At 43.4% G+C, this 12,100-nt stretch overlaps 1 protein-coding gene across 1 annotated transcript; it reads left to right on the forward strand.

Annotated features, from left to right (window-relative positions):
* Nucleotides 1-159: 159 nt before the first annotated feature.
* GPA33 (glycoprotein A33) lies at nt 160-10,866 on the forward strand. Its single transcript, XM_068395546.1, has 7 exons — nt 160-208; nt 4,826-4,977; nt 5,758-5,968; nt 6,526-6,684; nt 9,366-9,479; nt 10,008-10,131; nt 10,785-10,866. The coding sequence occupies exons 1-7, from the start codon at nt 160-162 to the stop codon at nt 10,864-10,866; spliced, it is 891 nt and encodes a 296-aa protein (XP_068251647.1).
* Nucleotides 10,867-12,100: the final 1,234 nt, after the last annotated feature.

Genomic DNA, 12,100 nt, shown 5'->3' on the forward strand with positions numbered 1-12,100 from the left:
CGGAGGGGAGTGGCAGACCGGAGAAGGAGCACTTTTAAAAGAGACTGAGGAAGTGAACCTGTGATGCCACGGTGAAGGAGCCCTTCAGCTAAAGCCAGTTACTTACTCAGCCACACAGAGAGTACAAGGAAGAGCACCTTGAGGTGAAACAAAGGAGACATGAGGAGGACGGCAATGAAAAGACTTTGGCTGTTCGTTTTCAGCGCAAGTGAGTACTCATTTGGTTATGTCCTCAAGGGTTGGGTAGAAGGAAACAGCACTACAAAGTCCGAGTGTTCCAATGGACTTTGTGTGAGGTTTTTTTGTTTAGTAAAAGTTCCTTCATGTTTACGATCAGGCAGGTGTGTTTACCGTCCCTGTGCTGAATGTCCAGACTCACAGGCATCTCCTAAAGCCGCAAGATAGTGTTAGGAACAGGAAAAGAACGCTATTCTTCGTGAGGCTGGAAAAATATTTTAAAAAACAGTTTTAATGGCTTCCATCAAATACATTGTTTATCTCTGAAGAAGGAATTTCCTCAACTAGAAGTGGAAAAGTCCTTGGGTTTTATTCTTTTATACATAAATCTGCATGTAGCATATGTTTCTGTAAGTTTAAATCCTGCTGTTTATACGTACTCTGATACAACTTGTGATCTCTATATATTATTCACATCAAGGGGATGCACAACGATCCCTACTAACATGTATCAATCAGCCAGCTCGCCCTTGGCCTCCATCACAGACTTGCCCTTTCCCACCCTGCCTTGCAGAGCTTGAAGTCTCAGTTCTACCGCTTTTTGACCTGTCTCATCTTTTAATACCAAAGCTCCTACACTTTGTTCCAGGCTTCAAACAAAGCTACGCACATGGAAATCACTTTTTTTTTTTACCAAAAATCCTGAAAACCTCACTTCAACAATAAGACCCACAAGAAGGAAATTCACAAAGTTTAACATAATTAGAAAAAGTGGATGTGCTCCATATGCAAAAAATGTGACTTGGGTCGTGATTTGATGATCGTTACGTAAATGTGTATAACGTCATTGGTACTCGTTCTCCTTTTTCATTATTCTCACCTTTCATGCTATCCAAATTATAGATGGGAAACTTTTCAGAGCAGAAATATGTACGTCGGGTGAAGCTCTTCTTGCCTGTTTGGGCAGGACTCAAGTGGTAATAATTCAGTGCTAAAATACTGAAATTAAAAAATTTTTGAAGAAGGTATAGTAGATTCCTGCACTGCACCAGAGTGGAGAAACTGCAGAGCACATGGCAGTGCAGTGCTGGGATGCCAGAGCTGCCCTGAATGAGCTGCCTCAGGATGTTGGCACAGGCTGATCTCTTCTGCTGTACAGCTTCTCGCTGCAGTTGTGTGAATAACTGGTACTGGGTACTTGCTGAAGGAAAAGCCCCTTATGGTCATTCTGAATCAAAAAAAATATTTACTTTTAAAGTGAATTTCACATTTAAGAGGTTTCCCCTCCCACTTTGGAATTAAATTTCAGCTAAATTCTGAGGTAAAGTATTGAGGAATTCAAAGTCGGAGCATTTCCTTGTAAAAGTGAAGTAACACATTTCCATTTTTCCTACTTTTCTCACTAGCCAAATCTACCAAGACAAACCAGCAATAATAATTTTGCTTGATTAGAATCTCAATTTTTTCAGCAAACAAAATATTCCTCTAATTGTTTCCAGCTCTATTCATTGCCCTTCATTCTGTTTTGATTAACACTTAGTAAGGAATGTGAAAGTAGACACATCACTTGAATTTTCTTCTTCCTTTGTACAAGTACAAATGGTTAAGTTGAACAGAGGGAGAGAAAACCTTTCTCAAGTTCTTAAAATGTTATAGACATACTAATTTATAACACAAAAAAAGTAATTCTAAGGCTTAAATCTAGGTGATGCCACCCTTCTAGTACTATATAGGCTATTCACCCTCTCTCCTTTTCTAAAGTTCTTTGAGAATTGGCCCTCTCCTCCCTTCAGCTGTACTTTGAATAGATTGCGCTTTCTCTCAGAAAAAAAAAACACTCCCTGAAGAATAAACCCCAATTTTTAGACATGCTGACTGTGACTAGCTGGCTGTTGGTGACTTTGTGAAGAGGTGAAACGCGGTGAGAAGGGGGAAGGAGGAAATCGGCGTGAGTAAATGGCGTCTCAGAATGAAACCGTGCAGCTCCTACAAGGAGCCCTAACAAGGAAGGAGTGGGAGCCAGAAAGAGATGTTATGGGTGAAAAATGGAACAGCATCAGAAGAAGTCAGGCATTAGGGTGGCAGCAACAGATGAATAAGCAGCCTTGCTTACGGGCTGGCTCTCTTTTACACGGTGTTTGGTTTAGCTGTTCCCTGAATCTGCACTGAAGACTTGTTTGGATAAAAACAAACAAAGATCTTATTTATCGTAGGATTTGAAGGAAAAGCACTTAGGGAAAGGGGAAGCCTTAGGGTTGGGCAGTCTCTTCTCTGCTCAGGGCTGAGTTAATGACCTGTCAGTGAACCCTGGCCTGGTGGAACCAGTTTCTGAGTGACAAAAGGATGAGGAAATGGGTTTTGCTCCATCTCCTAGTGCAGATGGTGGTGCTTTTCACCTAAATGCAGGAAAGCGTCTCTATCCAGTCCCAACAGGCAACGGGAAAGCTTTCATAGGTGTCTCTCTTATAGAGGGCACGATGAAAAACGCAGTAGGAAGAGCCCTGGCGCTACGCAAACATGGCCCTTGCACTGGGTGCTCCAGAGCAGGGAAAGACCCGGGAGTGGCTGCAATAAAACCATGCTAGGAATACTTTGCCCTGCTGATTTCCTTCTCATAGCTGTCAGCATCTGTAAATAAATTAATCCCTGAGAGAACAGAAACCACTACTGCCATGTCACAGAGGATGAGACTAAAATGCACGCTTAACTAGTTAACTGTGCAAGACCACAGAAGAACTCGGTTATGGGACAGGGAACGCAGAAAGGTGGGAACTTCGGCTAGAAGCAGCCTGCTCTGGTTACTTGGCCGCCCCTCCTCACCAGGACGCTAAGGAGCGCAGAAGGCAGTGTTTGTATTCCTGCTGAAAATGTCTGTAGCTGCTTCTGAAGACCACTGTGGAAGGGAGGGCATCCCTGCCTGGCAGCAAGGAAAGAGGGGTGCAGGGGGGGAAAGGTTTGGCTGCTGTGAAAATTCCTGCCAAGCTCCTCTCAGGAGAGGGAAGACGCAGCAGTTCTGTAAGTATAGGCCACTTCTAAGAAAAGACTTGAAGGACCATTTGCCATGGAGAACAGACTGGGTCCGGGAAGCTGTTAGAGACGCTTTTGCCTCTCCTGAGGGGGAGCAGATCCCCCTGCCAACTGCCCCATGTTACCTGAATTGCTACCAGCAGGTTCCTAGCGCAGTGACGACAAAACCTTTTGGGTCCCCACGCTGTGATTTTCTAAGGGACACTATCATTCGCTGCTGTTATAGTCAAGGATCTGGTATTGCTCAACTTGCCAATGGCTTACTCTTATTGACCTCATGCATGTGGCTGTGGTCTTTTCCTGACTAAAAAATCATGTCTCTTTGCAACTCAAGGTGGAGTCTAGATGTCCTTTGTTCTCTCTTTTACGCATTACATTTCCTTATGGATCTAATCTGGACAGAGATATGGCAGAATGAGGACCCAATGCTTGCTAGATGGCAACTTTTCAGTCAAATCCCCTCCAGGGAACACGGACTCAGCTCTGTTCTTTCAGAAGCAAACCGTCACCACCACACACAGCACGCCCCTCTCAGGGAGAGTGTGCATCTCCGCCCTCCTCCACTTTCCTCCTTACTGGACCACGTTCCCCTTTGCCATGGGAGTGCCTCTGAGCAGCACTCCCTTTCTTGTCCCCCTGCACTTTCTTTAACTGATTTCAGACTTAGATTTTTTTCAAATGATTCAGTTTGGTGCCATAAAAAAAACAAACCAAAAAACCCACACAAACTGTAAGGAGAAAGCAGGTGTTTTAAACGTAGGTTCCCACAGGCATGAAGGTAATCTATGGCAGAGCAGAGGTAAACGTCCAACCCAATTCCGAGAATAACTAAGACCTGCCACTAGCTAATGCTCAGGTATGATGAATTAAGCATCAAGTCAAGCGGAATAAAGCATACAAGAAACACCTGCCCTGCGCCCTGCATGCTCCGCCAGGGCACAGAGGGACTTCTGCTTTATTCAACTCTCAGCTATTCCTGTGTTCCACAGGCAGGAGCTACAGTTCTTGGAGAAAGGTGACTACCACCCTACTCGTTTTTAAAAATGAATAGCTATTCTTCTCTTGTTTCTTTCAAGCTCTCTTTGCTTTTCTAGGTTTTTCTCTTTTCAGGGACTTACTGAACAGGTTTTGATTCCCTTGCACAAAATGTCACTTCTCTATGGACTTGGATTGAGGCAAGTTATTTGATAGTTTTCCTGATCCCCGAAATTTGACAATATCAATTTGTTTGTTTAGCCTGAATCCTTAAGACTGCTAATGCACTTGTGTTATCTGTTTATCTGTCTCCCTCTGTACGTTCAGAACTCTCAAAGGATGTCAATCACACTGAAAGAGGGCTCGGAAAACAAAAATACCTCTTTATAAACTGCATGGCAATGTATATCCAGGTAAAGAAGAGGGCAACGAGGAATGGAAAGCAGAGTTTAGCTCTTAGCCATCCTGTGCAGCAGCTTCCTAGAGTCAATCAGCCACAGCACACATCACCTCTTGCTCAGAGGGGAACGTCACGGATGACAGAGGGGATGTGGGGTTATTGTGGAACGTAAGAAAGCCAAAGAGACAAAACATGGAATCCAGGTGTCGTTCATTTTGCTGACTGCAGAATTTATTTTCTTCCTAGTTCTGGTGACTGCTCACACCCTCACTGTGGAAGCACCTGCCAAGGAAACCCAGGTGGCACGAGGGAACAACGTTACTCTCCGCTGTCATTTTAAGACTGAGGCTTCTATTTCCTCAGGAGACGTTGTTGTCTGGAGAAAAATCAATAGTGCGGTAAATCAAGTTGCATAAAGAAACATACGATAGGGCATCCGAGAGGGAGATAGGAGGAGAGATGGAAGCAGGACTGGGGGTGGGAATGTGTGTTGGAAGAAAAAGATTCCCTCAAGACTTTCTTTAATCTCAAAACTATGCAAACAGATGCTCTGATTCTAGATGCAATTTATCCCAAATCTGTTGCATGATACTAGGCAAGCCCCCATCCTTCTTTTTTCTCTCTCTATACCATTGATACTATAGAAAAAGTTTTAAGTTGATGATAATAGTACATGGAGAGATTGTTGAGGTCTCCTACATTCACATGGAGTATCTGAAGGTAAAGAGACCTCTAAAATTCTCCTTGACTTCTTGGAAACTAGTGAGAGAGGAAGCAGCCTTTGGAGATTCTTGCAGTAACTGCCAAGGGTTTCTTCTCTGAAGATCCTTACTGGAAGAAAGCAAGGGAGTTCATGTAATCATAGGGGAATTTGATTGACATATGGATCTCAGACAAGTCTCATGGTGTCCTGTCATGGAGAGGAAAGGTGAATAAGACCCAGCAAAAGAAATGAGTTGTCTCTGACTTCAGATAAGGTGGGAGAAGGGGATTCCAGACAGAAACCCAGACCTTTTTGAATTTCTATGTTTTTCTTGGCTTTTTGGCAAACTGGGGCTGCTTAAAACCCTCTCTTTTTCAAGCTGCTCCTCTCTTAAGAGTGGGCTAATCCATTGGGTTAGGTTGTAGACTCACACAGAAGAAACTAAGATTTATCATTTTCCCTCCCTCTCTCTCAGGATGATGCTGTCACTAGGTATTTTGATGGACTTGTACAGTATGGCAAGGGCTATGAAAACCGTATATGGTTCAGTGGTGATGTAAACAAAGGGGACATCAGTATCACCATCAATGCAGTGACCATGGAAGACAATGGGACATATGCATGCAACGTTCGTCTACGGAATGACCCCCCCAGGCAGACTGCAACCTTGGCTCTTTTAGTCCTTGGTAAGCATGATGGAGACAACACCAGATCCATTAGATAGAACATTCTCCTTCCTCTAGTATCCACATTGGTTTATACAACAGATTTTTCTAACAGAAAAAAACTTTCCAGGAAGTCATCATCCACAATTCCATCTTTGGTCTTTCCCTACTACTGTGGAAGTAGGGTGGAAGACTTAAAGCACCCAACTCCCTTAGATACCTGACTGTAGAAAATACTCTTTAGAGTTGTACAGTTCACTTTCCTAATAACTCTTGCCTCATTACAGGGAATTCCTCATTCAGCCCTCTGGCTTGCCATACTCCAGTTATCAAAAGAGGAGTCACCCAACACTATTAGACATATCTCCAAAAGCATCTTACAATTCCTTCTTAGCTGACCAGTGCCAAGAAGGGAGAAACAAGTTACAGACAAGTTCACTCCAGTTCGTTTGAGAAGAAGGTGGTAGGTGCAAGACCAGTCTCTGTTTAGCAAGAATAAAAACCACAGGTGTAGGAGATGGATTGAAACAAAAAACTAGTTCTGATTAATAAAATTCCTTCCTTTTTTCTTCCTTCAGTTGCACCATCCAAGCCAGAATGCAAGATTTTGGGGACAGCAGAATATGGACATACAATCAATCTGACCTGCATTTCTCATGAGGGCTCCCCAAAGCCCAGATATACCTGGCAAAGCTTCAATGTACAAAATCAGCCCCGTGTACTGCAAACAACAGAAGGTATGGAAAAGTCAAAGACATCAAGTCTTTGGAAATATTTGGAAATGCAAATACAAGAACACACTTAAGGCTTTTTCTAGGAAGTTCTCTGACCAGGATTTTGAAGAGTTGTCCTTTTGATACAAAACACACTCACGAGTAACTTAGCAGGAGGAAAAGGACTACGAGGTAGTTGTAGACTACTTAGTCTACCACTACCTGAAGGGAGGTTGTAGCGAAGTGGGAGTCGGCCTCTTCTCCTGGACAACGAGCGATAGGACAAGAGGACACAGCCTCAAGCTTCGCCAGGGGAGGTTCAGGTTGGACATTAGGAAGAATTTCTTTTCAGAAAGGGTCATTAGCCATTGGAAGGGGCTGCCCAGGGAGGTGGTGGAGTCACCATCTCTGGAGGGGTTTAAGAAAAGACTGGACATGGCACTTAGTGCCATGGTCTAGTTGACAGGGTGGTGTGAGGGCAACGGTTGGACTCAATGATCCCAGAGGGCTCTTCCAACCTGGTTGATTCTGTGATTCTGTGACTGTTACCCGAGCTAACAACAGTCAGTAAGATTTTCACTTCATCTCTCACCTGGCAAGAAAGTTGGCTCACCCTGGAAGCAGACAGAAATAATTCTCAATTGCTGGGTGTAGGGGCGGGGGCAAAACATGAGGAATAACATCAAGGTTTCTAACTGGTGTGTCTTTATATCCCAACTCACTTGACAACGACCAGGTCACTTTCTGTGGCAAAGGCGAACAAAAGTTGTCTCTGGAAGCTGCTTTCCTTCCAGAGATGACGCCTCACCTAGAGGAAGGTGATATCAGAAAGAGTTACACCATTCCTGCTTTGAGCATAAAAGAGGCTTCTGGTTCTTTAGGACCATCACACAAGCCCCAATATTTTATTTGCTTTAAGTCAGAATCTGCAAAAAAAAAAAATAAAAAAGGAACTGAATTTTCATGACAGCACCTTTCGTAGAACTATTCACACAGAAATGGGGGTTTAATAGTCTTTGAAGTGTAGTAGTGACAGAGGACTCAAAGGAATAAATAACTTTGTTTCTTCCTGGTACGTTTGGCTCCAGAAAGACTGAGTATCCGAACCTACCCTTTTTGGTTTAAGTTACTGTAGCATCGCTGAGGAGGTAAATTAATATGATCAGACTCGACAGGATATTCAACACTCACTCGACGATTCTTGCATAAATTATGCAAAAGCCAAAATGTCACCAGGGACACAAACCTTATGCATCTGACTGGCCACTAAGTGGTGCCAACGAATCACACACAGCCCTGAGCACACCGGGATTTGTTGTCCTACAGCAGCAACTGCTGCCAGCTTCTGCCGGCACCCTGTTCCTCCCTGGGACAGGAGTCTCTTCTGCTCCATTTCCACCTCATTTCTGTTCTCCTCCGAACACCCATGTCCAAGCAGTGTGCCGACCGGCCCCTTCTGCCCCAAGCTGGCTGGACGCCCTGCTGTCGCTACAAGCGATTTCTTTTTGTGCTAAGCAAGTCCCAGTGCTGCAGAGTGTGCAGAATACCCGTAGGAGCCACTCCAAAATTGATAGTATCTGACCCACGTTTTTCCCAGTTTAACTCACCAGTCAAGTACTTTTGATTTAATATAGGAGGATTTACAGTCCGGTAATAGACTGAAACTCTGAGAGCTGTAAACATCACATTGGAAAAAAAAAAGTGAAGTAAGCACAGACAATATATAGAGGCTAAAAAAACAAAATCCAAAACATGCTCTTTTACTATCTGGCACTAGGCGCCAGCAGAGACTGAACAGAATCCCAGTCCCCCCAGAGGGCTGGAAAGAAGTGAGATCATAGGGGAAATAAAACAGGAAAGTCACTGAAAAGTATTCAAGGCCTTTTGCTTTTAGAGCAGGAATCTGGACCTTTATCAGGAGATCACAAGCAAAAAGCATGGACTACACATACAAATGTCAGCTGGAGATGTACCAAACAAAACCTGACTGCTTGAGCAGACAGAGCTAAGCTTTAGTATGTGGTTCTGAGCTCTGTTGGGCTGGACAGAAAACATGAGTGTCTTAGCAGTGCCCTGTCACTGCATTCCTTTTCCTTCATTTATTTTCACGGCCCAGGGAGGTGGTGGAGTCACCATCTCTGGAGGTGTTTAAGAAAAGACTGGACATGGCACTTAGTGCCATGGTCTAGTTGACAGGGTGGTGTGAGGGCAATGGTTGGACTCGATGATCCCACAGGTCTCTTCCAACCTGGTTGATTCTGTGATTCTGTGATTCTACAAGTTGGAGGACTGAAGAGCTTTTTGTTGTTTTACAAGTTAATTCATCAGATGGCCAGTTCTCAAAAGCCAGATGCCAGTTTGGGCCACCTTACATTTCTCAGCAAAATCCAATGCAAAAAAAAAAAGCTTTCACTAAGCACACATACTTCTTTACCCTCCACCTACAATTTTCTTTCTAAAAGGAATGTTCAAATGCCATGTGCTCCCTGTAATCAAAACAGCACACTTCCGTTTGTCCTCCCACAAATCACACTAAAACCTAGGGACGAGCATGGCAGCTCCTGAGCAAGACGGAGCAATCCATCAGCTTTAATAACCTCTCATCACTCCCACTACCCTGGCCTAGAATTGAAGGGCTGCTGTCCCCACTTCCTTCCCTGCCTTAATTGTGTTCTTTTTTGGACTGGATTTGTGTTTCGCAACAGGGGAACAAATAACTCTGAAGAACATCTCAGCGGATACCTCCGGTTTTTACATCTGCACTTCAACAAACGCTGTGGGAAAGGAATTCTGCAACATGACGGTCAGCGTTGTGCCACGTAAGAGATGGGGTTGCTTACTAGAAGAGCAGTCCCAGAGAAAGGACCCTAGCTAAGTGGCAAAGGAGTAACGGAGGCAATGCAGACAAAAGGATAAAATTCTGCTTTCTTTCAAAAAAAAAAATAGCACACTTTTGTTACGTTTAAGATAGATCCTCTACATTGGTTTACATGCTCATAGAGCACTCGCTAACTCGTAGGCTTAGTTCGCAGATGACAAAAAAACACCTAGAGTGAGATAGGCCTTGAGTCCCCAAAGTCTGAAACTAAACTGTATCGACAAAGGACAGCAGTTGTTCTGACCAGGGGCTCCTCCCTATCACTATCACTAATTGCTCCTGGAGACTTACCACCTACCCAGTACAGAATTAATTCCAGTTGCGGTAGTCAAGTAAATGTGGCTTCCACTCAGCCTGAATCTGGGAGTGAGCTCTGACACTGGTGGTGGGATTTGAAGTCCAGTGATTGTGCTGATTGCATTTGATATCATTCTCACAGCAAAGGGGTAATTATTTTCTTCCCGTATAGCATCCATGAACATAGCTCTTTACGCTGGCGTCATTGGTGGAGCTGTTGCTGCAATTATAATTATTGGTATTTTAGCCTATTGCTGCTGCTGTCGGGCGGACAAGGACAAGGACTATGAGATGACGTAAGTACCTTTCTCTAGAAAAGTAAATGGAACATACAAAGGGTTAATGTTTTCCTTCCAGCATCCACGTATGGAGTGGAAAGCACGGGAGTAAAAAGACATCAAGGGAAGCGTGCACTGCTTTCTCCTTCCAGTTTCTACCCTAGTGGCTCCCATCTCTTTTCACAGAGTATGCCCAGTATGCCAGACCTTTGTGGTCTCTGGGGTAGAACGCAAACATTCAAACCTTGGAACTGAATTAGCAAGCCCAAGTCACTCAAGCATGCACAGCTACTTGATAAGCCAAGCCCAGACCGTTTCTCAACTCTCTGATTCTGTCCTTGCTAGCCTAAATCACCATGAGGCTCCATATTCATAATTATCCCTCCAAGACAGAAACCTTTTGTTTAGTCCCATGATGAAAATAGACCATTGGAAGAAAAGTGGGATGAAGAAAGATACACCAGTCACTCTTTCTCTACATACGTGCTATGGAAAAAAAAAGTAGCTTGCACACCTCTTGCATCATCAGCAAGACTTAATTTATGGAGTTCAGTTTGGTACACTTCCAGATCAGCTTAGAGCAGTCTAAAGCCATTCTAACCCAAAACCTCTTCAGTAAAATTTCTAGCTAATGTTTTAATTAACATCTCTACTCCTGAACAATGTTTTAGGGAGCGAGAAGACAGAAATGAACCCTCCACAGAGATGCCTACAAGGAATCAGAGAGCAGAAGATGATGTTGAAGATGAATGAAGAAAGAAGCAGGAGGCCGATGCCATCTTCAGGCTTTGCTGAGGCACAGACACCACTGTAGAAACAAAATCAATCCGTCTTTCTTACTGCAAGAAGGTTTTTTTTTAATAATAAAATGAAAGCTAATGGCTCTGCCTTCAAGTTCTGGGAGAGAATATCCTTGTCTCCCTGAAGTGCTCCACGTACAACAAGTACTTACACATAACCTCGTATTAGAAAAATGCGTGTGAAGGACTGCTTCATCCAGTCATCCAGAAATAACCAGTCTTCTCGACTTCCCACTTTCTGAAAAAAGAAGCTAGTCAGGTCTATTTGGAGAACAGAGTTACTGCTCTATCCCCAGATCCACAGAAGGTTTCCAGGTCACCAACTGCAAGTCATAGAGGAAGGGTGGTCTTGTTTATGGTGTTACACAAACGTCACAGCTTACAGCACTGCCCGCTATAGAAGTTATTTTATGCAGACCGAAGCAAGCCCATTTTTAAGGACATTTTATGAAATGTGTTCTTTGTATATATTATACATGCACATACAAATAAAAATATGGAAAAAAAATTCACAGATGACCAATTAAAGTCTCTTGTTTGGAATAACAATGCATACTAATGGAATGGATAAGGTAAGAAGTTAGATGGATTTGTAATTGGCAGCTGATAATATCTAGAAACAGTCTAGTACCCTATATCTACTGTCAGATTCCTGAACTTACGAGTTCCATCTCAGAGAGCTCCTAAATAATAATTTTCATTACATTATCCTTTCCTCCTGACTGGTGCATGGGCAAGCCAGAAATAGTCCCTTGCTCCTGATGCTGCTTCTGAAAAAATGACAGTGTGAGAGCATGTACATGGCACGTATATCTTTAATAAAAAGAAGAAAGAAAAAAAGAAAAAAGAGGGATAAGGAGGAAAAGTACCTTTTTATTCAAAATTGTAACAACTTAATCAGAAGTGCAGTATGTGCAAAACGTGTGCAAATGTGGAGAGAACTCCCATCACTAGTATCTTATCTTTGGAAGAGAATGGACTGTGTGTCCTTCTCCAAAAGGCTGTCGGTAGGTATTAAAGCCCATTAGGAGCTCTGGCAATGAGCAACCTGAAATGCGACTCAGCAAGACATTCTGAGGACCTGCTCCCGTGCTTAGTTTAGATGCATGACAAAACACTGCAAAAATTTATGACTAAAAAAGAATTTTGCACACAGAAGCTGAAGGCAGATAAAAAACAAGGTGCAC

The sequence above is a fragment of the Nyctibius grandis genome, chromosome 2 (assembly GCF_013368605.1).
Source record: "Nyctibius grandis isolate bNycGra1 chromosome 2, bNycGra1.pri, whole genome shotgun sequence".
Classification (NCBI taxonomy): domain Eukaryota; kingdom Metazoa; phylum Chordata; class Aves; order Nyctibiiformes; family Nyctibiidae; genus Nyctibius; species Nyctibius grandis.